General features: G+C 45.2%; 1 protein-coding gene across 3 annotated transcripts in view; it reads left to right on the forward strand.

The window, feature by feature from the left end:
* The window catches only part of leo1 (LEO1 homolog, Paf1/RNA polymerase II complex component), a 43,803-nt gene that overhangs the window by 5,455 nt on the left and 11,379 nt on the right, over positions 1 to 26,969 (forward strand). For all 3 annotated transcript variants that reach the window (XR_011933880.1, XR_011933881.1, XM_072470635.1), the window contains exons 3-9: positions 2,985 to 3,083; positions 3,241 to 3,332; positions 7,152 to 7,297; positions 20,830 to 20,914; positions 21,079 to 21,173; positions 25,187 to 25,321; positions 25,694 to 25,829. Coding sequence is in view for 1 of the 3 variants with exons in the window: in XM_072470635.1 (XP_072326736.1) it covers positions 2,985 to 3,083; positions 3,241 to 3,332; positions 7,152 to 7,297; positions 20,830 to 20,914; positions 21,079 to 21,173; positions 25,187 to 25,321; positions 25,694 to 25,829 (788 nt within the window). In the remaining 2 variants the exon portion in view is untranslated. The remainder of the gene's footprint in view (positions 1 to 2,984; positions 3,084 to 3,240; positions 3,333 to 7,151; positions 7,298 to 20,829; positions 20,915 to 21,078; positions 21,174 to 25,186; positions 25,322 to 25,693; positions 25,830 to 26,969) is intronic.

Consider the following 26,969-nt stretch of genomic DNA (forward strand, 5'->3'; position numbering starts at 1 on the left):
TAGCCTTCCCAATCTTGTGACTTCCCACTACTCTTTGCCACATTATAGGCTTTCTCTTTTGCTTTGATGCATTCCCTAACTTCCTTTGTCAGCCATGGCTGCCTAATCCCCCCTCTGATAACCTTTCTTTTCTTTGGGATGAACTGTGTACTGTGTCCTCAATTACTCCCAGAAACTCCTGCCATTGCTGTTCTACTCTCTTTCCCACTAGGCTCTGCTCCCAGTCGATTTTCGTCAGTTCCTCCCTCATGCCCCTGTAGTTACCTTTATTTAACTGTAACACCTTTACATCTGATTCTACCTTCTTTCTTTCAAATTGGAGATTGAATTCTACCATATTATGATCACTGCCTCCTAAGTGTTCCCTTACTTTAAGATCTTTAATCAAGTCTGGCTCATTACATAACACTAAGTCCAGAATGGCCTGTTCCCTCGTGGGCTCCATCACAAGCTGTTCCAAAAAACCCTCCTGTAAACATTCAATGAATTCCCTTTCCTTGGGTCCACTGGCAGCATTATTTACCCAGTCCACCTGCATATTGAAGTCCCCCATGATCAAAATATGGGTCAAAATATTGCTTAGTTTCCCCTTCAAATTACGTGTATAATCCCAGAAAATGAAGTTAAACTTTTTTGTACCTTTTTAAGGTATCATAATCCATGATAGAGCCATTTGACATACCATTTAAAATGTATTCATCAAAGATTCATCAAGGGTAAATTAAATAAGTAACCTGTGTGTGGAAATCCGTGGCGGGATTCTCCCATTTCGAGACAAAGTGCAGTGGCGGGCGGCTCCAGCCAACCGGAACAGTGGGATCTCACGCAGATTCTGCACTTGGAAGCTCATTACTTATGTACCAGACCATGCAGAGTGTCAGCAACCCAAAGGAAAAGGGCTAGCGGTCTCTAGAAGATGCCTGTTCTTCGATTCAGCCACCCGCTCCCGAGCCCGTCACCTGCATGGCACCCATGCCTCACTTGGACTTCTACTCACCGCATCTGGAGCCTTCGTCCATCTCCTTCCAGTGTATGATGTTTGACCCCTTTGTGATCTTTTCATGCAGTCTTGTCGGGGTCAAGCTTCCCTCTCCTCGGTCTTCTCTCTCTGCCTTCCATTGTTTGTCTTCACCCACCTCCTTGTTTCTCTGCCTGCCATCGTGAGCCATCACCACTCCCCCATCCTTGCATAGCTCTTCCAAATTGCCCCCTTTTTCTTCATTCTGCCTCACAACCTGGCCTCACCTCTCACTCCACCCCTGGTAGAACTGTCAGACCTTGGTTGCGGTAGCTGCATGAGTCCCGCAGCACAGTGCTGTCCAGATAAACACTGCTGTGTGGCACCAGGGGGAAGGAAACCCCTGTATTCCCCAACCCCAGGCACAGTACTGATCCGACTCGGCGACGCTGGAGGGCCCATGGTCTAGCAGCACAGTGCTGTCCACGAAGACCAGCCCGGCATGGAGCTGGAGGCAGGAACTGGCATGCTCCAGCAGAGTGGTGAGCAGTGCAGCACTATGGTAGAAAGTTGTTGCATTCACCCCAAAGTCTCTGCCTTGTTCACACCACTCTTTAGCAGTCAGGTTCGGCACTGACGTAAATTCCTACTGGCATGATGCAAGATTGAAAGGCTTCACGGGAGGCCGGTGGGCAGCTGTTTTAATAAGCATTCATGGGATGCAAGTTGCATTTGCGCCCCCTGCCAGTGGAAATAGTGATCCACCATTGGGAGAATGGCAAAGGGATTTTACGTTGGTGGGTTTCCGATGGGTTTCAGACTTTTTGGCGCCCGCCACCAGAACCATCATGGGCTGGTTGGGAGAATTCCGACCTGTGAGTCATTATTCATATTTCCAAATGTTTAATTGTTTCCAATTTACTGAGAATCTGTCTAATGGCAGATTTCAGCATTTTTCATTTTCCACATGGAAAATCAGTTGCTTTAATCAGTTTTCAATATTATAAGTTGGTGAAATAGGGCTACATACTTTTCAAATATTCACAGATTCAATATTTGTAATCTTGTATATTGGGAGGCTCACTCTCCGAATTTGATTTTGAGCAGTTCTGCACTTTGTAACATTGCTTCTATAATTGAACTTTCTGTGAAAATGGCTCTGTGAGGAAGGGGAGTGTGAATAAGCTTCTGGCCCATAACATCCGGTTTCCCCAGTGTTGTGTTTAGGGCGTTGCCCAATGATGTGCTGGGGAAACCCTCTCAGACGTTCCCACGTAAGCGTTTATCTGGCAATTGCCCAGAAGTGCTAACTTCCTCCGGACAATTGCGCTGAGCTGGGAACCATCCGACAGAAGTGATTTAGCCCTGAGTTACTCTGAGTTAAAGGAACCTGCTGCGACTGGGTCCGATCCCTCCCTCCCGGTGCAACCCAGCCGGACCTCCGCTCCCAGACGGACCTCCGCTCCCAGATGGAAATCCGCTCCGAGACGGACCCCCACTCCCAGACGAACCTCCACTCCCAGATGGACATCCACACACCCCACCTCCCTTTTTATATGCACAGACAAACACGGACACACATACACATGCTCTCCCCCCTCTCCTGATTGCCTAAACTTGAAGACTTTGACAAAGAGTCATCTAGACTTGAAATATGAGCTCTATTCTCTCTCCACAGATGCTGTCATTTTCTGTTTTTCATAGAATTTACAGTGCAGAAAGGTATAAAGTTTACCAGCTCCCTTCAAATAGTCCCTTTAAACCTCCTCTTTACGGCTGCTACTGTCACAAAAAGGGGTAGTGACTTCCCTCTCTACAGGCCAGTTACTCAACGACCAATGCTTCGCTGCTCCTGTCTCATTCGGCCTGAGTGAGGAAGGCTGGGCGAGATAGCGGGCTTCGGAATCCCAGCAAAGGTAAGTCTGGCGAGGGTGGCAATCCGACGGAGATTACCACTCTGCAGAAGTTACAGGCCAGTCTGAGTTTAAAAAGTTGTCTTTTAAACTGTCCTCAATTTCAATTTCAGTTTCTGCAAGAGACAGTGACAGTGATGATGAAATAGTTAGACATAAACCAAAGAAACTAATTGCTTCCGATTCTGATTCTGACGATGTAAAAGGTGAAGGTAAGATTCTTTTAGATATTTTAACCTGGTGAAAACATTTTGTTCACAAACTATCTCTCTACTTTAAAGAAAAAAAGGTACCAGAATATTGGTGCTGCTACTCTATACACTACTGTGCAATCTTTTCCTAAATATATTGGTTATGTCACTGCTGCAGATAAAATAGAAGGCGATGATCTTTTTGGGGGTGCAGATGATATTTCATCCGATAGCGAAGGTGAGAAGCCTCCCACTCCAGGCCAACCTGTAGTAAGTATTTGTTAAACATTTCCAATAAGTCTATTTTTCATTTTCTAGACTGCGACTACTGCAGAAACTTGGACATTTTTAGTTGAATTCCCTCCAATTTAATTTGAATACTTTAAAGTTTTAACAAAGTTGCGTTCAGCTATGCCAAAATTGCACATAGAATTACATAGCGCAGAAATTGGCCATTCAGTCTAACCAGTTCATGCCAGCATTGTGCTCCATTCAAGCACCCTCTCATTCTTCCGCTCAATTCTATCAGCAAAACCCTCTTTTTCCTTTTCCTTCCTATGCTTATCTTGCTTCCTTAAAATGCATCCACTCCAATCACCTCAGCTGCTCTCTTTGGTAGACAGCTTTGTATTCCCAGATCTCTGGCCAAGACCTTTCGGAATTTCCGATTTGATTTCTTGGTGACTGTCATATTGGCGACCTCTAGTTTTGTTCTTCCCCCGAGTGGAAACGCTCTGTGCCCATTCTTATCAAAACCTTTCATAATTTAAAAATGAGAAAGATCGCTGCTTATATGGAACTGGGAATCGATTAAAGAAGAAAAAAAGCGATATTGAATTTGTGCGAGGCATTGGCTAGGCCACAGTCTGATTATATGTGTTGGGGCGATTCTCTAAAATTATTGCTGGGTGAATAGAGGTTCAAATTAAGGGGGTTAGAGAAAGTAATAGTTTCCACTGGCTGCTAAATTTTTAATTCATGGGACTGGGGATCTGGATTCTCAAAATGAAAACAAAAGAGGAATGTTATATTGGCATTCCATAAAGTGACATTACACCTTTGTAAATAGTGACATTGTTGCACTGTTCTTCAAATTTTTAACTAGTCCGCATGTCAAATTGAATGTTATGGGGTGACATTTTAATTGTTTTATCATTCTTGGTGACTTTTTGTATTCATCAAAAATTAGGAATGTTAGCACTGAAAAATGGAGCACTCTTCATTTTTGGGCACTCAGTCCCAACATTAAGTACTTTCAGTCTGGGTATATGGTAAGACCAGATGGGTTGTCTTATGAGGAAAGGTTGGACAAGCTAGGCTTGTATACGCTGGAGTTTAGAAGAGTAAGAGGTGACCTGATGGCAACATAAAAAATCCTGAGGGGTCTTGACAGGGTGGATGTGAAGAGGATGTTTCCTCTTGGGGGAGAATCTAGAGCTAGGGGGTCACTGTTTAAAACAGGGCATGAAAAATGTATCCTGAACTCTTGTGGTAATTGTGAACACTCGCTGCATGGAAGGTGTGCACCATTTTACTGTGTTTTTTATGGCCATATTGTTTCTCATTCTCTTATAGAGGCATCAGGTTAGGTCTAATGATTGTATTAAGCTTGTTATACTGCTGTTCTCCTGTCCTCTTGTCCATGAATGTGGAGCCTTTTGTTTTTACTTGCTGTGCTGTATCATTCTTGTGATTTTCTTGCGTTGTTTGTTAAAGAGGTCATCCATATAAAATGGAGATGAAGCAAAATAAATTCTGTCAGAGGGTTGTGAGGCTTTGGAAATCCCTTCCTGAAAAGACAGTGGAAGCCAAGCCTTTGTGTATTTTTAATAATAATAATCGCCTATTGTCACAAATAGGCTTCAATGAAGTTACTGTGAATAGCCCCTAGACGCCACATTCCGGCACCAGTTCGGGGAGGCTGGTACGGGAATTGAACACGAGCTGTTGGTTGCAACTTTTCCCTTCCCGTAAAAGGTCATTTCTCCTCTTCCCTGGCAAGATAATGTGAAGTACCAGAAGGATTTGCAGGTTTTTAAACAAATATTTGTTCATGGGATGTGGGCATCACCCACAAGGTCAAAATGTAATGCCCATCCCTGAGTGCCCTTGAAGAGGTGATGGTGAGTATTGAGCCACTGCAGTCCTTGTGGTGATTATACTTTGTCATAGTATTTTGATACAACTGAGTGGCTTGCTAACCCACTTCAGTAGGCAGTTAGAGTTAACTACAATGCTGTGGGCCTATCACATATAAAGGTAAAACCTGGTAAAATTAACACATTTCCTACCCAGAAGGACATTGGTGAACTAGATGGATTTTTACAACAACCCGGTGGTTTCGTGGCCACCATTACAAATAGTATATTTTTATTTGGGCAGCACGGTAGCACAAGTGGATAGCACTGTGGCTTCACAGCACCAGGGTCCCAGATTCCCCGCTGCGTCACTGCCTGTGCGGAGTCTGCACGTTCTCCCTCTGTCTGCATGGGTTTCCTCCCACAGTCCAAAGACGTGCAGGTTAGGTGGATTGGCCATGCTAAATTATCCTTGTGTCCAAAAAAGTTAGGAGAGGTTATTGGGTTACGGGGATAGGGCGGAAGTGAGGGCTTAAGTGGGGCGGTGCAGACTTGATGGCCGAATGGCCTCCTTCTGCACTGTATGTTCTATGTTATTCCAGATTTAAAAATAATAATGAACTGAATTCAGGTCAAGGGGAATTAGGGATGGGCAATAAATGTTGGCTATGTCAGCAATGACCACATCCCATAAATGAATTTTTAAAAATTAACTTGTGTCTCTGGATTGTTACGACATCCTGGGCTAGTGTGCGGTCAATTCCAGGCCCACTTGACCCGGAGTCGCAACACAATTGAGTTAACAAATAATTCTCAGAAAAATACTCAAAATCTTTGGCCCTAGCCTGCCCAATAATTAAAGTCCCTAGGTTTGTAAATTTAAACACATTTACTTTTTATTTATATCAAGAACGATAATGAAATAAATAACTATAATCAAATACAACTGGTTGACTATCATCTAATTGCTAATCCCCCACTTTAACTTGCCCCCCACCCTCTCTAATATATATATATACACACACACGACAGATAAATACAGAGGGGAGGAGGGGGAATGAAAATAATAAGTATAGGGGAAAAAGAGTCTTTGTTTCAGATGGTTGGTGCAAGCACCTTTGCTTCAATACAGGCTGCTCAGTTCGAGGTTTTCACTGTAGATTCATGCAGATTCTGTATACAACTGTGCAGTTTTTTCTTCCTTCAATCTAGGCTTTCCAGTCTGTGATGGTTTTCTGTAGGTTCAAAAATACATCAACTTGCAGCCTATCTGGAGAGAGAGAGAGAGCTGGTCCAGGAGTCAAACTCTGCTTTCCTTGGGTCTCTGGAAAATCATTCCACTTGAGTAGGACCCAATCACCACCTGTTACCGGGAAGAATATAGCCCTTTGGCCTGCCAGTCAATCAAACCCATCTCTCGGGTGCAGAAAAGTTTGGGTCTTGCTGTCCAAAGTTAGCAGCACCGTATACTATGTTGCAACTTCTTGAATTCCTCCTCCTCTCTGCTACTTGACTTAAAGATACATGTCCATTAAGCATCCATGGATCGAAATGATAACAACAAAAATAAAGGAAGGTTGAAATAAGGGGATCAGCAGAAGCAACTCTTATGGGATCATTAGTTCAGACCTCTGGACATAACCGCTATGCTACTCTGCCCTAACTAATAATCCGAGGAACTGTGGCCTGAAAGTTCTTTCAATAATCATAACCACCTTCATGCCAGCTGAAAGGAATTTGTCCCATACAGGGGAGACTTTTATGGCTTCCTCAAGTCATATGATAACTTCCACACCCAAGCAGAGTATCTGGCTAGATATCGACAGCATTTAGAGCTGAATCTCTGATCTCGACTCACTGGGACTTTATGGAGTTGAAACCCTATGATGGGGAGTCAAGGGGGGACAGCAATGCTACCATTAAACCAAAGGCTCTCTCGCTGTTCTGGGGGGATATACATTTAGCATCAATCCTTGTCCTTCCCAGCTTAATTATTTTCTTCTTGCTTCAGGATGACTACGGCATGGACCAGGGACATCAAGAAGAAGAACCAATCCCAGAAACACGGATTGAAGTAGAGATACCTAAAGTGAACACTGATTTGGGAAATGATCTGTACTTTGTTAAACTACCTAACTTTCTTAGTGTGGAGCCCAGGTATGTCAGACTTGTATCTTGCATCTTCTTAAATATTAGTATGAATGTACAAGCCAGATATCTCACCCACTTTCGATCACAGCACAGATGCAAAGGACTATTTGGCCCATTTTAACTCATCCAGAAATATTTTTACAGTTTTTCAAGATAGTATGCAGTTGATTAATTTAGAGTTTTTCCCTCCACTATTCTGCTTCAAAATCCATTCAATATGTTGCATAAGGAACTCGTGATTAGAAGGTTGCGTTTTTGTTACCTCTATTTAAGGACAAATTTCAAAATGGTACTCTGATGTTAGGGATCAGTCTTCTGGCTTACTGGGGCAGCAGGGTGGCCCTTTGGTTAGCCCTGCTATCTCACAGCACCAGGAACCCAGGTTCAATTCCGACCTTGGGTGAATGTCTGTGTGGAGTTTGCACGTTTTCCCCGTGTCTGCGTGGGTTTCCTCCGGGTGCTCCATTTCCTCCCCAGGTCAGGTCCAAAGTGGATGATCTCCCATGTTAAAATCCATTTGGCACAGTCTTTGCCCATTTACTTAATCTGTTAAAATCGCTTTGTAATTTTCATACAATGTGACCTTTTTTTTATAAGACCATAAGACATAGAACATAGAACGATACAGCGCAGTACAGGCCCTTCGGCCCACGATGTTGCACCGAAACAAAAGCCATCTAACGTACACTATGCCATTATCATCCATATGCTTATCCAATAAACTTTTAAATGCCCTCAATGTTGGCGAGTTCACTACTGTTGCAGGTAGGGCATTCCACGGCCTCACCACTCTTTGCGTAAAGAACCTACCTCTGACCTCTGTCCTATATCTATTACCCCTCAGTTTAAAGCTATGTCCCCTCGTGCCAGCCATTTCCATCCGCGGGAGAAGGCTCTCACTGTCCACCCTATCTAACCCCTGATCATTTTGTATGCCTCTATTAAGTCTCCTCTTAACCACCTTCTCTCCAACGAAAACAACCTCAAGTCCATCAGCCTTTCCTCATAAGATTTTCCCTCCATACCAGGCAACATCCTGGTAAATCTCCTCTGCACCCGCTCCAAAGCCTCCACGTCCTTCCTATAATGCGGTGACCAGAACTGTACGCAATACTCCAAATGCGGCCGTACCAGAGTTTTGTACAGCTGCAACATGACCTCCTGACTCCGGAACTCAATTCCTCTACCAATAAAGGCCAACACTCCATAGGCCTTCTTCACAACCCTATCAACCTGGGTGGCAACTTTCAGGGATCTATGTACATGGACACCTAGATCCCTCTGCTCATCCACACTTCCAAGAACTTTACCATTAGCCAAATATTCCGCATTCCTGTTATTCCTTCCAAAGTGAATCACCTTCTCTACATTAAACTCCATTTGCCACCTCTCAGCCCAGCTCTGCAGCTTATCTACGTCCCTCTGTAACCTGCTACATCCTTCCACACTGTCGACAACACCACCGACTTTAGTGTCGTCTGCAAATTTACTCACCCACCCTTCTGCGCCTTCCTCTAGGTCATTGATAAAAATGACAAAGAGCAACGGCCCCAGAACAGATCCTTGTGGTACGCCACTTGTAACTGAACTCCAATCTGAACATTTGCCATCAACCACCACCCTCTGTCTTCTTTCAGCTAGCCAATTTCTGATCCACATCTCTAAATCACCCTCAATCCCCAGCCTCCGTATTTTCTGCAATAGCCTACCGTGGGGAACCTTATCAAACGCTTTACTGAAATCCATATACACCACATCAACTGCTCTACCCTCGTCTACCTGTTCAGTCACCTTCTCAAAGAACTCGATAAGGTTTGTGAGGCATGACCTACCCTTTACAAAGCCATGCTGACTATCCCTGATCATATTATTCCTATCTAGATGATTAAAAATCTTGTCTCTTATAATCCCCTCCAAGACTTTACCCACTACAGACGTGAGGCTCACCGGTCTATAGTTGCCGGGGTTGTCTCTGCTCCCCTTTTTGAACAAAGGGACCACATTTGCTATCCTCCAGTCCTCTGTCACTATTCCTATAGCCAATGATGACATAAAAATCAAAGCCAAAGGTCCAGCAATCTCTTCCCTGGCCTCCCAGAGAATCCTAGGATAAATCCCATCAGGCCCCGGGGACTTATCTATTTTCAGCCTGTCCAGAATTGCCAACACCTCTTCCCTACGTACCTCAATGCCATCTATTCTAATGATGTGGAGATGCCGGCGTTGGACTGGGGTGAGCACAGTACGAAGTCTTACAACACCAGGTTAAAGTCCAACAGGTTTGTTTCGATGTCACTAGCTTTCGGAGTGCTGCTCCTTCCTCAGGTGAATGAAGAGGTCTGTTCCAGAAACACATATATAGACAAATTCAAAGATGCCAAACAATGCTAGGAATGCGACCATTAGCAGGTGATTAAATCCTTACAGATCCAGAGATGGGGTAACCCCAGGTTAAAGAGGTGTGAATTGTATCAAGCCAGGACAGTTGGTAGGATTTCGCAGGCCAGATGGTGGGGGATGAATGTAATGCGACATGAATCCCAGGTCCCGGTTGAGGCCGCACTCGTGTGCGGAACTTGGCTATAAGTTTCTGCTCGGCGATTCTGCATTGTCGCGCGTCCTGAAGGCCGCCTTGGAGAACGCTTACCCGGAGATCAGAGGCTGAATGCCCTTGACTGCTGAAGTGTTCCCCGACTGGAAGGGAACATTCCTGCCTGGTGATTGTTGCGCGATGTCCGTTCATGCGTTGTCGCAGCGTCTTGCCATCACAGCCTTCAACACATCATTGATGATGATGAACATCTTGCCAAGGTCATCCCCACACCCCCACTACTTGCCTTCAAACAACCGCGCAACCTCAAACGAACCATTGTTTGCAGCAAACTACCCAGTCTTCAGAACAGTGACCACAACACCACACAACCCTGTCATGGCAATCTCTGCAAGACGTGCCAGATCATCGACATGGATACCACTATTACACGTGAGAACACCACCCACCAGGTACGCGGTACATACTCGTGCGACTCGGCCAACGTTGTCTACCTCATACGCTGCAGGAAAGGATGTCCCGAAGCGTGGTACATTGGCGAGACCATGCAGACGCTGCGACAATGAATGAACGGACATCGCGCAACAATCACCAGGCAGGAATGTTCCCTTCCAGTCGGGGAACACTTTAGCAGTCAAGGGCATTCAGCCTCTGATCTCCGGGTAAGCGTTCTCCAAGGCGGCCTTCAGGACCCGCGACAACGCAGAATCGCCGAGCAGAAACTTATAGCCAAGTTCCGCACACATGAGTGCGGCCTCAACCGGGACCTGGGATTCATGTCGCATTACATTCATCCCCCACCATCTGGCCTGCGAAATCCTACCAACTGTCCTGGCTTGATACAATTCACACCCCTTTAACCTGGGGTTACCCCATCTCTGGATCTGTAAGGATTTAATCACCTGCTAATGGTCGCATTCCTAGCATTGTTTGGCATCTTTGAATTTGTCTATATATGTGTTTCTGGAACAGACCTCTTCATTCACCTGAGGAAGGAGCAGCGCTCCGAAAGCTAGTGACATCGAAACAAACCTGTTGGACTTTAACCTGGTGTTGTAAGACTTCGTACTGTAATCTATTCTAATAGCCTGGGTCTCAGCATTCTCCTCCACAACATTATCTTTTTCCTGAGTGAATACTGACGAAAAATATTCATTTAGTATCTCGCCTATCTCTTCAGACTCCACACACAACTTCCCATCCCTGTCCTTGACTGGTCCTACTCTTACCCTAGTCATTCGCTTATTCCTGACATACCTATAGAAAGCTTTTGGGTTTTCCTTGATCCTACCTGCCAAATACTTCTCATGTCCCCTCCTTGCTCGTCTTAGCTCTCTCTTTAGATCCTTCCTTGCTACCTTGTAACTATCTATCGCCCCAACTGAAACTTCACACCTCATCTTCACATAGGCCTCCTTCTTCCTCTTAACAAGAGATTCCACTTCTTTGGTAAACCACGGTTCCCTCGCTCTATGCCTTCCTCCCTGCCTGACCGGTACGTACTTATCAAGAACACGTAGTAGCTGATCCTTGAACAAGCTCCACTTATCCAGTGTGCCCAACACTTGCAGCCTACTTCTCCAACCTATCCCCCCCCCCAAGTCACGTCTAATTGCATCATAATTGCCCTTCCCCCAGCTATAACTCTTGCCCTGCGGTGTATACTTATCCCTTTCCATCACTAACGTAAACGTCACCGAATTGTGGTCACTGTCCCCAAAGTGCTCTCCTACCTCCAAATCCAACACCTGGCCAGGTTCATTACCCAAAACCAAATCCAACGTGGCCTTGCCTCTTGTTGGCCTGTCAACATATTGTGTCAGGAAACCCTCCTGCACACACTGTACAAAAAACGACCCATCTAATGTACTCGAACTATATCTTTTCCAGTCAATATTTGGAAAGTTAAAGTCTCCCATAATAACTACCCTGTTACTTTCGCTCTTATCCAGGATCATCCTCGCCATCCTTTCCTCTACATCCCTAGAACTATTTGGAGGCCTATAGAAAACTCCCAACAGGGTGACCTCTCCTTTCCTGTTTCTAACCTCAGCCCATACTACCTCGGAAGATGAGTCCCCATCTAGCATCCTCTCCGCCACCGTAATACTGCTCTTGACTAGCAGCGCCACACCTCCCCCTCTTTTTGCCTCCTTCTCTGAGCTTACTAAAACACCTAAACCCCGGAACTTGCAACATCCATTCCTGTCCCTGCTCTATCCATGTCTCCGAAATGGCCACAACATCGAAGTCCCAGGTACCAACCCATGCTGCCAGTTCCCCTACCTTATTTTGTATACTCCTGGCATTGAGGTAGACACACTTCAAACCACCTACCTGAACACTGGCCCCCTCCTGCGACGTCAAATCTGTGCTCCTGACCTCTATACTCTCATTCTCCCGTACCCTAAAACTACAATCCAGGTTCCCATGCCCCTGCTGCATTAGTTTAAACCCCCCCCAAAGAGCACTAACCAATCTCCCCCCCAGGATATTTGTGCCCCTCAGGTTCAGATGTAGACCATCCTGTCTGTAGAGGTCCCACCTTCCCCAGAAAGAGCCCCAGTTATCCAGAAATCTGAATCCCTCCCGCCTGCACCATCCCTGTAGCCACGTGTTTAATTGCTCTCTCTCCCTATTCCTCATCTCATTATCACGTGGCACGGGAAACAACCCAGAGATAACAACTCTGTTTGTTCTAGTTCTGAGCTTCCATCCTAGCTCCCTGAAAGCCTGCCTGACATCCTTGTCCCCTTTCCTACCTATGTCGTTAGTGCCAATGCGGACCACGACTTGGGGCTGCTCCCCCTCCCCCTTAAGGACCCGGAAAACACGATCCGAGACATCACGTACTCTTGCACCTGGGAGGCAACATACCAAACGTGAGTCTCTCACGCTCCCACAAAATCTCCTACCTGTGCCCCTGTCTATCGAGTCCCCAATTACTAATGCTCTGCTCCTCTCCCCCCTTCCCTTCTGAGCAACAGGGACAGACTCCGTGCCAGAGGCCCGTACCCCATGGCTTACCCCTGGTAAGTCCCCCCCCCCCCCCCCACAAGTATCCAAAGCGGTTTACTTGTTTCTCAGGGGAACGACCGCAGGGGATCCCTGCACTGACTGCTTCTTCCCAGTCCCTCTTACAGTTACCCATCTATCTCCAATCTTTGGTGTAACTAATTCCCTGAAGCTGCTATCTATGACTTCCACATAGGAGTGGAAGTAAGGCCATTCGGCCCATCAAGTCCACTCCACCATTCAATCATGGCTGATTTCAACTCCATTTACCCGCTCTCTCTCCATAGCCCTTAATTCCTCGAGAAATCAAGAATTTATCAACTTCTGTCTTAAAGACACTCAACGTCCCAGCCTCCACTGCCTCTGTGGCAATGAATTCCACAGACCCACCACTCTCTGGCTGAAGAAATTTCTCCTCATCTCTTTTTGAAGTGACTCCCTTTTATTCTAAGGCTGTGCCCCCGGGTCCTAGTCTCCCCTGCTAATGGAAACAACTTCCCTACGTCCACACTATCTAAGCCATTCATTATCTTGTAAGTTTCTATTACATCTCCCCTCAACCTCCTAAACTCCAATGAATATAATCCCAGGATCCTCAGACGTTCATCGTATGTTAGGCCTACCATTCCTGGGATCATCCGAGTGAATCTCCGCTGGACCAGCTCCAGTGCCAGTATGTCCTTCCTGAGGTGTGGGGCCCAAAATTGCTCACAGTATTCTAAATGCGGCCTAATCCATGCTGACTTGTCCTAATCCGACCCTGCACTTCCAAGAATTTAGAAATCTCATCCTTAACAATGGAGTCTCGAATCTTGCCAACAACCGAGGTTAGGCTAATTGGCCTATAATTTTCCATCTTTTTCCTTGTTCCCTTCTTGAACAGGGGGGTTACAACAGCGATTTTCCAATCCTCTGGGACTTTCCTTGACTCCAGTGACTTTTGAAAGATCATAACTAACGCCTCCACTATTTCTTCAGCTATCTCCTTTAGAACTCTAGGATGTAGCCCATCTGGGCCCGAAGATTTATCAATTTTTAGACCTCTTAGTTTCTCTAGCACTTTCTCCTTTGTGATGGCTACCATATTCAACTCTGCCCCCTGACTCTCCTGAATTGTTGGGATATTACTCATGTCTTCTACTGTGAAGACTGACGCAAAGTACTTATTTAGTTCCTCAGCTATTTCCTTGTCTCCCATCACTAGATTACCAGCGTCATTTTGGAGCGGCCCAATGTCTACTTTTGCCTCCCGTTTGTTTTTAATGTATTTAAAGAAACTTTTACTATCATTCCTAATGTTGCTGACTAGCCTACCTTCATAATTGATCCCCTCTTTCCTTATTTCTCTCTTTGTTATCCTCTGTTTGTTTTTGTAGCCTTCCCAATCTTCTGACTTCCCACTACTCTTTGCCACATTATAGGCTTTCTCTTTTGCTTTGATGCATTCCCTAACTTCCTTTGTCAGCCATGGCTGCCTAATCCCCCCTCTGATAACCTTTCTTTTCTTTGGGATGAATCTCTGTACTGTGTCCTCAATTACTCCCAGAAACTCCTGCCATTGCTGTTCTACTGTCTTTCCCACTAGGCTCTGCTCCCAGTCGATTTTCGTCAGTTCCTCCCTCATGCCCCTGTAGTTACCTTTATTTAACTGTAACACCTTTACATCTGATTCTACCTTCTTTCTTTCAAATTGGAGATTGAATTCTACCATATTATGATCACTGCCTCCTAAGTGTTCCCTTACTTTAAGATCTTTAATCAAGTCTGGCTCATTACATAACACTAAGTCCAGAATGGCCTGTCCCCTCGTGGGCTCCATCACAAGCTGTTCCAAAAAGCCCTCCTGTAAACATTCAATGAATTCCCTTTCCTTGGGTCCACTGGCAGCATTATTTACCCAGTCCACCTGCATATTGAAGTCCCCCATGATCACTGTGACCTTGCCTTTCTGACATGCACTTTCTATTTCGTGGTGCATTTTGTGCCCCTGGTCCTGACCACTGTTAGGAGGCCTGTACATAATTCCCATTATGGTGGAAGATATTTCGAAAATCCCATTTATACTAAAGAATATGGGGGAGGAATTAAATACCACCACCATTACTAGAGAAGTAGTATAAGACAAACCAATGGGGCTAATGGCAGATAAGTCCCCCTGGCCTTGATGGCTTGCATTCTAGGATCCTAAAAGAAGTAGCTTCAGGAATAGTGGAGTCATTGATTGTAATTTTCCAAAAATCCCTGTATTCTGGAGAAGTACCGGAGGATTGGAAAACTGTCAATGTGACATCTCTGTTTAAAAAGGGAGGTAGGCAAACAGCGGGAAACTATAGACCGATTAGCCTAACATCTATTGTTGGGAAAATGTTGGAATCGATTATTAAGGAAGTAATAGCAGCATGTTTGGAAATTCGTAATCTAAAAAAGCCGAGTCAGCTTGGCTCCGTGAAAGGGAAATTGTGTCCGACTAATTTATTAGAGTTATTTGAGGAAGCCTCAATCAGAGTGGATAGAGGGAACGAGTAGATATGTTGTATTTGGACTTCCAGAAGACATTCGGCAAGGTACCCCACAAAAGGATAGTCATAAGATATGAGCCCATGGTGCTGGAGGTAATATATTGGCACAGATAGAGAATTGACTGATGGGCAGGAAACAGCGAGTGGGGATAAGGGGTTCTTTTTCATGTAGGTGACCTGTAATCAGCAGGGTTCCACAGGGGTCAGTGCTAGGATTACAATTGGTTACAATATATAGTAATGACTTGGAGGAAGGAAACGAATGTACAATGTACTGTAGCCAATTTGTGGACAACACAAAAATAGGTGGAAAGACAAGCTGTGCGAGGGATACAAACAGTTTGCAAAGAGATATTGATAGGTTAAGTAAGTGGGGAAAAAAGTTGGCAAATGGAGTACAATGTGGGAAAATGAAGTTGTTCACTTTGGAAGGGAAAATAAAAGAACAAAGTATTATGTAAATGGAGAAAAACTGCAGAAAGCTGCAACACGAAGGGACTTGGGGGTGGGGGGGGTAACTTGTGCACAAAACACAGAAAGCGAGCACACAGGTGCAGCAGGTATTCGGGAAGGCTAATCTAATGTTGGCTCTTACTTCAAGGGGGTATGGAGTATAAGAGAAGCGACGTCTTACTGCAACTGTACAAGGCACTGGTGAGACCACACCAGAAGTACTGTGAGCAGTTTTGGTCCCCTTATCTAAGGAAATATATTATTTCACTGCAGGCTGTTCAGAGAATGTTCACTAGAATGATCCTTGATATGGAGGGATTGTTTTATGAGCAAAGGTTAAACAGGTTGGGACTCATTGGAATTCAGAAAAATAAGAGGTGATCTCATTGAACTATATAGCATTCTTTTTTTAAAAAATATATATTTTATTGAAGTTTTTCAAACAAAGATTTTCCGTTTTTACAACTTGATAAAGGAATATACATTAAACGTTATTTAAATAATATATGAAACTAACATCAGATGGAAAAAGAAATAAACAAAAAGCAAATATCAACAACTAACTAAGAAAAAACAAGAACACGGAATAACCCCCCCCCCTCCCCCCTGGGTTGCTGCTGTCTTTTCTGTTTTTCCATTATCGTTCCGCGAGAGGTTGCTGCTGCTGAGAGTAAGGGGGAGCTGATACGAGACGAGGTGGTCGGGACGGGAGGGCGCCGTCTGAGGGACAGACGGGTGCGTGAGACCTGGGTGAGGAGATGGTTTAAAAAAGGGGATGGCTAGTCGACGAGGGGGGGGGGTAAATGGCCCCCCAACCCGGCTGATCACGTGGAATGCGAGAGGTTTAAATGGGCCGATTAAGAGGGCAAGGATGTTTGCGCACTTAAAGAGACTGAAGGCGGACGTAATTATGCTCCAGGCGACGCACCTGAAGTTGGCGGATCAGGTTAGACTAAGGAAAGGATGGGTGGGACAGGTATTCCACTCCGGGTAAGACGCGAAAAACAGAGGGGTGGCAATACTGGTGGGGAAACGTGTATCGTTCGAGGCTAAGACCATAGTGGTGGATAGTGGGGGCAGGTACGTGATGGTGAGTGGCAGATTGCAGGGTGAGGCGGTTGTGCTGGTGAACGTATATGCCCCGAACTCGGATGACGCAGGATTCATGAAGCGAATGCTGGGACGTATCCCGGACCTGGAGGTGGGAAACTTGTTAATGGCGGGGGGGGACTTTAACACAGTGCTTGACCCAGGGCTGGACCGGTCCAGATCCAGGACCGGGAGAAGGCCGGCAGCAGCCAAGGTGCTTAAGGGATTCATGGAGCAAATGGGGGGAGTAGATCCGTGGAGATTCGCCAGACCGATGGGTAAAGAGTTTTCCTTTTTCTCCCACGTCCACAAGGTATATTCCCGGATAGACTTTTTTGTTTTGGGAAGGGCACTGATCCCGAAAGTGGCAGGAACGGAGTACTCGGCCATAGCCGTTTCAGATCACGCCCCGCATTGGGTGGAGCTGGAACTAGGAGAGGAAAGGGACCAGCGCCCACTCTGGCGATTAGACATGGGACTACTGGCGGACGAGGGGGTGTATCGAAAGATACCTGGAGGTCAATGACGATGGGGTGGTCCAGGTGGGAGTAGTATGGGAAGCGCTGAAGGTGGTGGTTAGAGGAGAGCTGATTTCCATCAGAACCCACAAGGGGAAACAAGAGGGTAAAGAAAGAGAGAGATTAGTAGGGGAAATTTTGAGGGTGGATAGGAAGTATGCGGAGGCCCCAGATGAAGGGCTATACAGGGAAAGACTAAGATTACAGACGGAGTTTGACCTGCTGACCACGGGAAAGGCAGAGACACAGTGGAGGAAGGCACAGGGAATACAATATGAATATGGGGAAAAGGCGAGCCGGCTGCTGGCCCAACAACTTTGGAAGAGGGGGGCGGCGAGAGAGATTGGAGGAGTTAGGGACGAAACGGGAAAGATGGAGCAGAGAGCAGGGAAAGTGAACGAGGTGTTCAAGACATTCTATGAGAGGCTGTACAAGTCCCAACCCCCAGAGGGGAAAGAGGGAATGATACACTTTTTGGACCAGCTAGAGTTCCCGAGGGTGGAGGTGGCAGGTCTGGGGGCGCAGATTGAGGTGGATGAGGTGATCAAAGGAATTGGGAACATGCAAGCAGGGAAGGCCCCGGGACCAGATGGCTTCCCGGTGGAATTTTATAGGAAGTATATGGACCTGTTGGCCCCGCTTTTGGCGAGAACCTTTAATGAGGCTAAGGAAAGGGGGACATTACCCCCGACAATGTCGGAGGCGACGATGTCGCTAATTCTGAAACGAGACAAAGACCTGCTGCAGTGCGGGTCATACAGGCCCATCTCCCTCCTAAACGTAGACGCCAAACTGCTGGCCAAAGTGATGGCGACAAGGCTAGAGGATTGTGTCCCAGGGGTGGTACATGACGACCAGACAGGGTTTGTCAAGGGGAGACAATTGAATGCCAATGTACAAAGGTTGCTGGGAGTGATGATGATGCCCCCACCGGAGGGGGAGGCAGAGATAGTGGTGGCGATGGATGCAGAGAACGCATTCGATAGGGTGGAGTGGGACTATTTGTGGGAGGTGCTGAAGAGATTTGGGTTCGGGGAGGGGTTCATTAGATGGGTTAGACTCTTGTACGTGGCCCCGGTGGCAAGCGTCGTTACAAACAGGCAAAGATCGGGATACTTTCGATTACATAGGGGTACAAGACAAGGGTGCCCCCTGTCCCCGTTACTGTTCGCGTTGGCAATTGAACCATTGGCCATAGCGCTGAGGGACTCTAAGAAGTGGAGGGGGGTGCTTAGAGGGGGAGAGGAACATCGAGTGTCACTATATGCAGACGATTTGCTGCTATATGTGGCGGACCCGGTAGAGGGGATGCCAGAGGTAATGCAGATACTCAGGGAGTTTGGAGAGTTCTCGGGATACAAATTAGAAAGAGCGAACTTTTTGTGATGCACCCCGGGGAACAGGGCAGGGTGATAGATGCTCTGCCGCTGAGGAGAGTAGCAAGGAATGTTCGATACCTGGGGATTCAGGTGGCCAGGAACTGGGGAACCCTACATAAACTTAACCTGACGCGATTGGTAGAGCAGACGGAGGAGGACTTTAAGAGGTGGGATATGGTGCCACTGTCATTGGCGGGCAGAGTACAGGCGGTTAAAATGGTGGTCCTCCCGAGGTTTCTTTTGGTGTTTCAGTGCCTCCCCATCCTGATTACAACGGCCTTCTTCAAAAGAATAGACAGGAGCATTATGAGCTTTGTGTGGGCGGGAAAGACCCCGGGGGTAAAGAGGGGGTTCCTGCAGCGCAGTAGGGACAGAGGGGGATTGGCACTGCCGAGTCTGAGTGACTACTATTGGGCTGCCAATGTGTCGATGGTCTGTAAGTGGATGAGGGAAGAAGAAGGTGCGGCGTGGAAAAGGTTGGAGATGGCGTCCTGTAAGGGAACGAGCCTAAAAGCGCTGGCGACGGCGCCGCTACCGTTCTCCCCGAAAAGGTACACCACAAACCCAGTGGTGGTGGCGACTTTGAAGATCTGGGGGCAGTGGAGACGACATAGGGGAGTGATGAGTGCCTCGGTGTGGTCCCTGATAAGGAATAACCACAGGTTCGTCCCGGGGAGGATAGATGGGGGATTTCAATGTTGGCAGCGAGCAGGAATTAGGAAGCTGAAGGACCTGTTTGTGGATGGGACGTTTGCGAGTTTGGGAGCATTGGAAGAAAAATATAAGTTGCCACCAGGGAATGCTTTCCGATACATGCAAGTGAGGGCATTTACGAGGCAACAGGTGAGGGAATTTCCGCGGCTCCCGACGCAAGGGGTCCAGGATAGGGTGATTTCGGGGGCATGGGTTGGAGAAGGTAAAGTGTCCGAAATATACAGGGAGATGAGAGACGAGGGGGGGGCGATGGTAGAGGAGCTGAAGGGAAAATGGGAAGAGGAGCTGGGGGAAGAGATCGAGGAGGGGCTATGGACAGATGCCCTAAGTAGGGTAAATTCCTCATGAGGAGGAATTTCTTCTCTCAGAGGGTATGAGTCTTTGGAACTCCTTGCCATAGAGAGCTATGGGGGGCAGAGTCCCTTGTGTATATATAAGGCTGAGATAGATTCTTGATCAGTAAGGCAATTAAGGGTTATGGGAAAAGACAGACAGGAAAGTGGACGTGAGGAATGTCAGATCAGTCATTATCCTATTGAACGGTGGAACAGGCTGGAGGGCCTAGTCCTATTCCTATTTCTTATCGTCTTATGATGCATGTATAGATGCTGACGCAAGTAACTCTGAGATAAGATAAAGGAAGCACTTCCTTTACTAAATTACGTTGATTAATGTCAATTTGACTGTATCACAAAGCTGCATGTTTTGTGATAGAAGATAAATCTTAGTTCTGGCTGCATTGACCTTTTTATAAAACTATTTATTCTTTGCCATGCGCTCCAGTAGTTAGCTGAAAACAATTCATGTCTGAATCTGCCTGATTCACTTGGTGGTTTTGTGAGTTCCCTGTCAATTTGCACAGGATGCGTCAGGATTACTGCTCATATTTTATAATCATCTTGCTTAAGCACATACTATAAGAGCTAAGGTTGTTTGGATTGGATTGGATTTTGTTTATTGCACGTGTACAAAGCTACAGTGAAAAGTATTTTTCTGTGAGCAGCGAGCAGATCATTAAGTACATGAAAATAAAATACATAATAGGACAACACAAGGTACACAATGTAACTACATAAACACCGGCATCGGGTGAAGCATACAAGGGTGTAGTGTTAAATCAGGTCAGTCCATAAAAGGGTCGTTTAGGGGTCTGGTAACAGCGGTGAAGAAGCTGTTTTGAGTCTGTTCGTGCATGGTCTCAGACTTGTGTATCTCCTGCCCGATGGAAGAAGTTGGAAGAGTGAGTAAGTAAGTTTGTAGTCATTTTTAAATAATCTTTCCTTGTGGGTTTTTGCTTTAGACCATTTGATCCCCAATACTATGAAGATGAATTTGAAGATGAGGAAATGTTGGATGAAGAAGGGAGAACAAGACTTAAACTAAAGGTAATGCCTACTCTTTAGGATAAGTGGTAAACTCACCTGATTGCTGAGATTTTGCTGCATGTGATTTGTTTTGGAGGGTGGGGGAGGTGTGGATTGAACTTTCTCATCAAGGAAGTACCCGAGTTATTGACATCTTCAAATTGGATTTTGTTTTCTGGTCTTAGGTTGAAAACACAATTCGCTGGCGAGTGCGTAAAGATGAAGAGGGAAATGAAACTCGCGAAAGTAATGCTCGAATAGTAAAATGGTCAGATGGAAGGTTAGTAATATTCATTACAAATACAGACTAAAATATCTGACCAAGATGACGAGGGCTGCACAACTCAATATTTTGTATTTCTACTTGAATATGTTCTGATTTCTTCTGAAGATCCTGTTTTAAGTTTGCTTATAGTTATTTGTCACATATCCATGCATTAAAAAAATGCTGAGCACACAGTCTGCTCATTCAACCTGCATTGATGGTTATGGCCACGGCAATGTAGAAAGAATGTTACTTTTCTTAAAAGCCAAACAAATATGTGTGTTTGTGTTCATGTAATTGTGTGTATGAGAGCGAGTGTGAGACAGAGCGCTAGATATTTTGATTGGTTACCCTTTGGCATTATGTCTCCCATCAGTAGCAGCAATTAAGCAGTGGAGCCCCTTTCAAAAGTAATGCATTTATAGAAATGCACGACCTGATGGCTGCCCCTATCAGTTTTGCAAACTTTATTTTGAGATCCTCAGTTTATGCTGCGCACTTTCGAGGCTCTGATATCAGGTGGGGATATGTAAGTTCTTAAAAGTCTGTCCCAAAATCTGCTCCCCAGCTAGTGAAAGTTTTACGGTTAAAAGACAGACATTGGAAAAAATGACTCTTTGTAACAATGCAAACCGAAAATGTGAAATGAATTTAAGAAATTGTTATATATTATATCTTGCTGCAGTAATGTTATTAAAAAACCCTGGTTTATGTTACATACAGGCAGTATGTCTGCTAAAGCTGTGATTAAGGGGTCATAAAAGTGAGGGAATTGATTTTTTTTTTAACCATTTATTTGTTTACAGATAGATGGCTAATAGAATAATTATTTGATTTTGGAGGATCCCTGGGGTGTAGATAATTTATGAGGGATGGTGCTTAGTCTTGAATAATCATCTTAGTGGGAGGAGACCGAAGAATGCCTTATGATGTAATTAAAGGGTGGAGCCAGGTCCGCCTGTAGTTTGCAGTTTTCCATAGCATTTTATCTGATAAGACAGGTATTCAGCTGGCTCCTGGAAAGTTCCCTCCAAGGTCTTTGCACAGAGAAAAGCATGCAAACCTGATTGTTAACTTTATTTATAAGTAGCCTTTGAACTATATTGGTTTGCTTAATTAGAATATATGTATGGTTGCAGGTGTAGGGAGTAAGTTTAAAAAATTATTTTTATTTAAGAACTATTGAAACTGTTAATTGGAAAGCTGTTACTTGGTTGCTGATGTGATTGATTCTGTGTTTAAATTGAAGTTTGTTTTAACATAAGATACCATAGGCAGCACGGTGGCTCAGTGGTTAGCACTGCTGCCTCACGGTGCCGAGGTCCCAGGTTTGATCCCGGCTCTGAGCCACTGTCCGTGTGGAGTTTGCACATTCTCCTCGTGTTTGCGTGGGTTTCGCCCCCACAACCCAAAGGTGTGCAGGCTAGGTGGATTGACCACGCTAAATTACCCCTTAATTGGAAAAAATGAATTGGGTACTCTTAAATTTTTTTTAAAAACATACGATACCTATTGGTCACTGCTATCACTCCTGTGATGAAGTATCCATCCCTCACAGTTTTACAAATTGCAAATTGTTGGGTTTCTCGTCCACGATCCTAATAGATCACCAGGGCTATTTTTAGTCTTTTATATTTAAAGTGTTGACTTTGCTTAGTTGCAGATAGGCTGTTACTGAAACTGCCTCACATATCTGCACTATCAAATACAAATTATTTTCTGAAGTACAAAACTATTTTTAATGTTGCCTTTAAGCAGCAATGCTACTAACAAAGAGTTACATTACATTATAGTTACCCTCATTTATTTTGGGGTCTTGACAAAACCGTTGTGTGAATGTATTCCCCCCCAATTGAGAATAACGTTAGGGCGGCATGGTGGCGCAATGGTTAGCACTGCTGCCTAACGGCACTGCGGACCTGGGTTCGATCCCGGCCCCAGGTCACTGTCCTTATGGAGTTTGAACATTCTCCCCTTGTCTGCGTGGATCTCACCCCACAACCCAAACATGTGCAGGGTAAGTGGATTGACCACGCCAAATTGCCTCTTAATAGGAAAAAAAATGAATTGGATATTCTAAATTTGTTGAAAAAAGAGAATGTTATAAAAGCAACATTATTTTCTGAACATACTTCCCTAATTTAGTTTATAATTATGAACAGGGATAGGTCTGTTCTGCCATTTATTGAGATCATGGCTAAGTTGTGTCTTTAACTTGATCCATCTGCCTTTGTTATTTTTACCCTAGTCCAGCAAAAATCTATCAATTTCAGATGCAAAAGCATGAATTGAGCTAACATCAACTGTTTCTAGTGGGAGGAAGTTCCACAATTTTGGATTACATGGAGAAAGACTATTTTAAAATGTAACTATTAGGGTACCTGGTGGCTCAGCAGTTTGGTTCACTAGTATTATATAGTGCACATTAGGGTTTTGGGAGAGGTGGAAGAGGAGCTTGGGAATTCCCACTAATAGATCATAGAATTCATAGAATTTACAGTGCAGAAGGAGGCCATTCGGCCCATCGAGTCTGCACCGGCTCTTGGAAAGAGCACCCTACCCAAGGTCCACACCTCCACCCTATCCCATAACCCAGTAACCCCACCCAACACTTCAGGGTAATTTTGGACACTAAGGGCAATTTTAGCATGGCCAATCCACCTAACCTGCACATCTTTGGACTGTGGGAGGAAACCGGAGCACCCAGAGGAAACCCACGCACACACGGGGAGGATGTGCAGACTCCCCACAGACAGTGACCCAAGCCGGAATCGAACCTGGGACCCTGGAGCTGTGAAACAATTGTGCTATCCACAATGCTACCGTGCTGCTCTAAATTCCCTATCTGGTGAGTGCACAGTCTTAGATGTTTTTTTTTTGCATAGTCTTAGATGAGTTGACAGGCAGCTATGCCAAATGGAGATCAGCTCTTTCAGCAACACAGTTGTATTGTGTCCTAGTGTTTAATGGAGAGTAATACTGCCGGGTTGCCTGCTCATCACAGTGGCCATTTAATAATATGTACTGTGCCGGAACTTATTTGAAAATGGGTAGAGAGCAACTTTATTTTCAAAACTTTAGCAAATTTTTTTGTTATTGTTTTGAAGAATGAAATCGGAATTAGATAGATATCTGACATTGCCAACTTTTGTCAGCAAATGGGTTCAAGGTTATTAGCAATCAAGGAAATAGTGTAGAAAGGTAGGCTGGCTTGATCGACAGTCTTCTGCCTGAATCAATTCATTTCTTTAACACACAATTGACTCCCTAAAGAATAAGTAACTGTTTCAGAACTTGAATATTACTGAAATGAAAGACATGTCATTGAAGCTTTTCATCCTGCACTTACAGGACAAATGCAAGAATGTCAAATTTCAAATTATGATAACAATGTGTATTACAGGAGAAAAGGTGTTGATTGATTGGCAATTCATCTCATTGCCAAAACCACCACATTTGGACATGAAAAGTGCCCAGTTGACCTTGTAATAGCAAGAGCACAGCCCATGATTAGGCAAGATTTGCTGAAAAATCCTGAGTGCGCTACTAGCTGCACCACCAACCAATTTAAGATAATCAGTCAAGCTTATAATGTGGTCTGCTTTTGCTTGATAGCAGCATACATTCAGACGCAGGGACACGTTCTCTGTAAACAAAAATAATATGTTCATACTTTGTGCCATTGTTGAATACCCAGAAAAATGGGGAGCCTATAGTTTGTGTTGCTTTCTCCATGACATCGCCGTGGCCAGTCAGAGTCGACTTGCCAACAAATCAGCATCCCTTTTCTCCTGTGGTATAGATTGTCGTGATTATTTGAAATTTGGCATTATGTTGCCTGTCCTGATGAGTGCGAGATGAAAAACTTCAGCAAGATGTCTCCCTTTTCAGCAATAATAACTGTTCTTATGTTAAAGTTCGATGACTTGTGAATTTGTATGTTATTTCAAGGCACCAAAGCCAGCATGGAAAACTGTCACTGTCTGCATACAGCGTTCAAGTAATTATCATTTCTTTTATTATTGTAGTATGTCCTTGCATCTCGGAAATGAAGTTTTTGATGTCTACAAGGCTCCACTTCAAGGGGATCATAACCATCTTTTCATTAGGCAGGGAACTGGTTTGCAAGGTCAGGCAGTCTTCAAAACCAAGCTTACCTTCAGGTATGTTGAACCCTCAGGAGTTGAAATTGCAGAACTTAATCGGGTGTCTAATAAACTGAAGTGAAAACATTGTGTGAGTAACACACTGCCCTAAAAGAATGTTTACCTTAAGTGGAAATATTTGATGAGGATCAATTTATCTTTTAAACAAAAAGACTGCTTTTACAATGGAAACGGTTTTATATGAAAAGTGGCCTTGAAATGTATCAGTATTTTGGTTTCATATTCTAATCTGGTTAAATGCCTTTGTGTTAAACTGTACAAATTAAAGTAAACAAATGTTCCCTTTATCAGGCCATTTAGAAAGTTAAGTCAGCATCTAAGTTCACCATTATAAAGCCACTTAACCATCTTTATCCCAATGTATCACAGGCCTCACTCCACAGACAGCGCTACCCACAGGAAGATGACCCTGTCTCTGGCAGATAGGTGTTCAAAAACACAAAAGATTCGAATCCTTCCCATGGCTGGCAGAGATCCTGAATCCCAGCGCTCTGAAATGATAAAGGTAGACAAACCTGACTGAGCATGATTGAAATGGGGGTGCCCTCCCTTAAAGTATTTGCATTTATTGGGATAGTGTTGTTATCAATGGGGGGTGTTTTCAAGAGATGGGACATGGTGTCCCTGTCACTGGCAGGAAGGGTGCAGGCGTTTAAAATGGTAGTCCTCTCGAGATTCCTCTTTGTGTTTCAGTGCCTCCCGGTGATGGTCACGAAGGCTTTTTTCAAGAGAATTGAGAAAGGTGTTATGAGTTTTGTGTGGGCCGGGAAGACCCCGAGAGTGAGGAGGGGGTTCTTGCAGCGTAGTAGGGATAGGGGGGGGCTGGCACTATCGAGCCTAAGTGATTATTTCTGGGCCGCCAATATCTCAATGGTGTGTAAGTGGATGGGAGAAGGGGAGGGAGCGGCGTGGAAGAGATTGGAGATGGAGTCCTGCAAGGAGACCAGCCTACAAGCAATGGTGACGGCGCCGTTGCCGTTCTCCCCGAAGAAACACACCACAAGCCCAGTGGTGGTGGCAACATAAAAAAATTTGGGGGCAGTGGAGACGGCATAAGGGAGGGAGGTGAGCCTCGGTGCGGTCCCCGATAAGAAATAACCATAGGTTTGTTCCGGGGAGAATGGATGGGGGATTTGGAGCATGGCAAAGAGCTGGGGTAGTACAACTGAGAGATCTGTTCGTCGATGGGACGTTTGCGAGTCTGGGAGCGCTGACGGAAAAATATGGGTTGCCCCAAGGGAATGCATTTCGGTATATGCAACTGAGGGCTTTTGCGAGGCAACAGGTGAGGGAATTCCCGCAGCTCCCGACGCAGGAGGTGCAGGATAGAGTGATCTCAGAGTGATCCCCTGGGTGGGGGATGGTAGGGTGTTGGATATATACAGTCAAATGAGCGACGAGGGGGAGATCATGGTAGATGAGCTGAAAGGGAAATGGGAAGAAGAGCTGGGGAAAGAGATTGAGGAGGGGCTGTGGGCTGATGCCCTACGTAGGGTAAACCCGTCGTCCTCGCGTGCCAGGCTAAACCTGATACAATTCAAGGTTCTACACAGGGCGCATATGACTGGAGCACGGCTCAGTAAATTTTTCGGGGTAGAGGATAGGTGTGGGAGATGCTCGAGAAGCCCAGCGAACCACACCCACA

Source organism: Scyliorhinus torazame, chromosome 12, assembly GCF_047496885.1.
Source record: "Scyliorhinus torazame isolate Kashiwa2021f chromosome 12, sScyTor2.1, whole genome shotgun sequence".
NCBI classification, from domain to species: domain Eukaryota; kingdom Metazoa; phylum Chordata; class Chondrichthyes; order Carcharhiniformes; family Scyliorhinidae; genus Scyliorhinus; species Scyliorhinus torazame.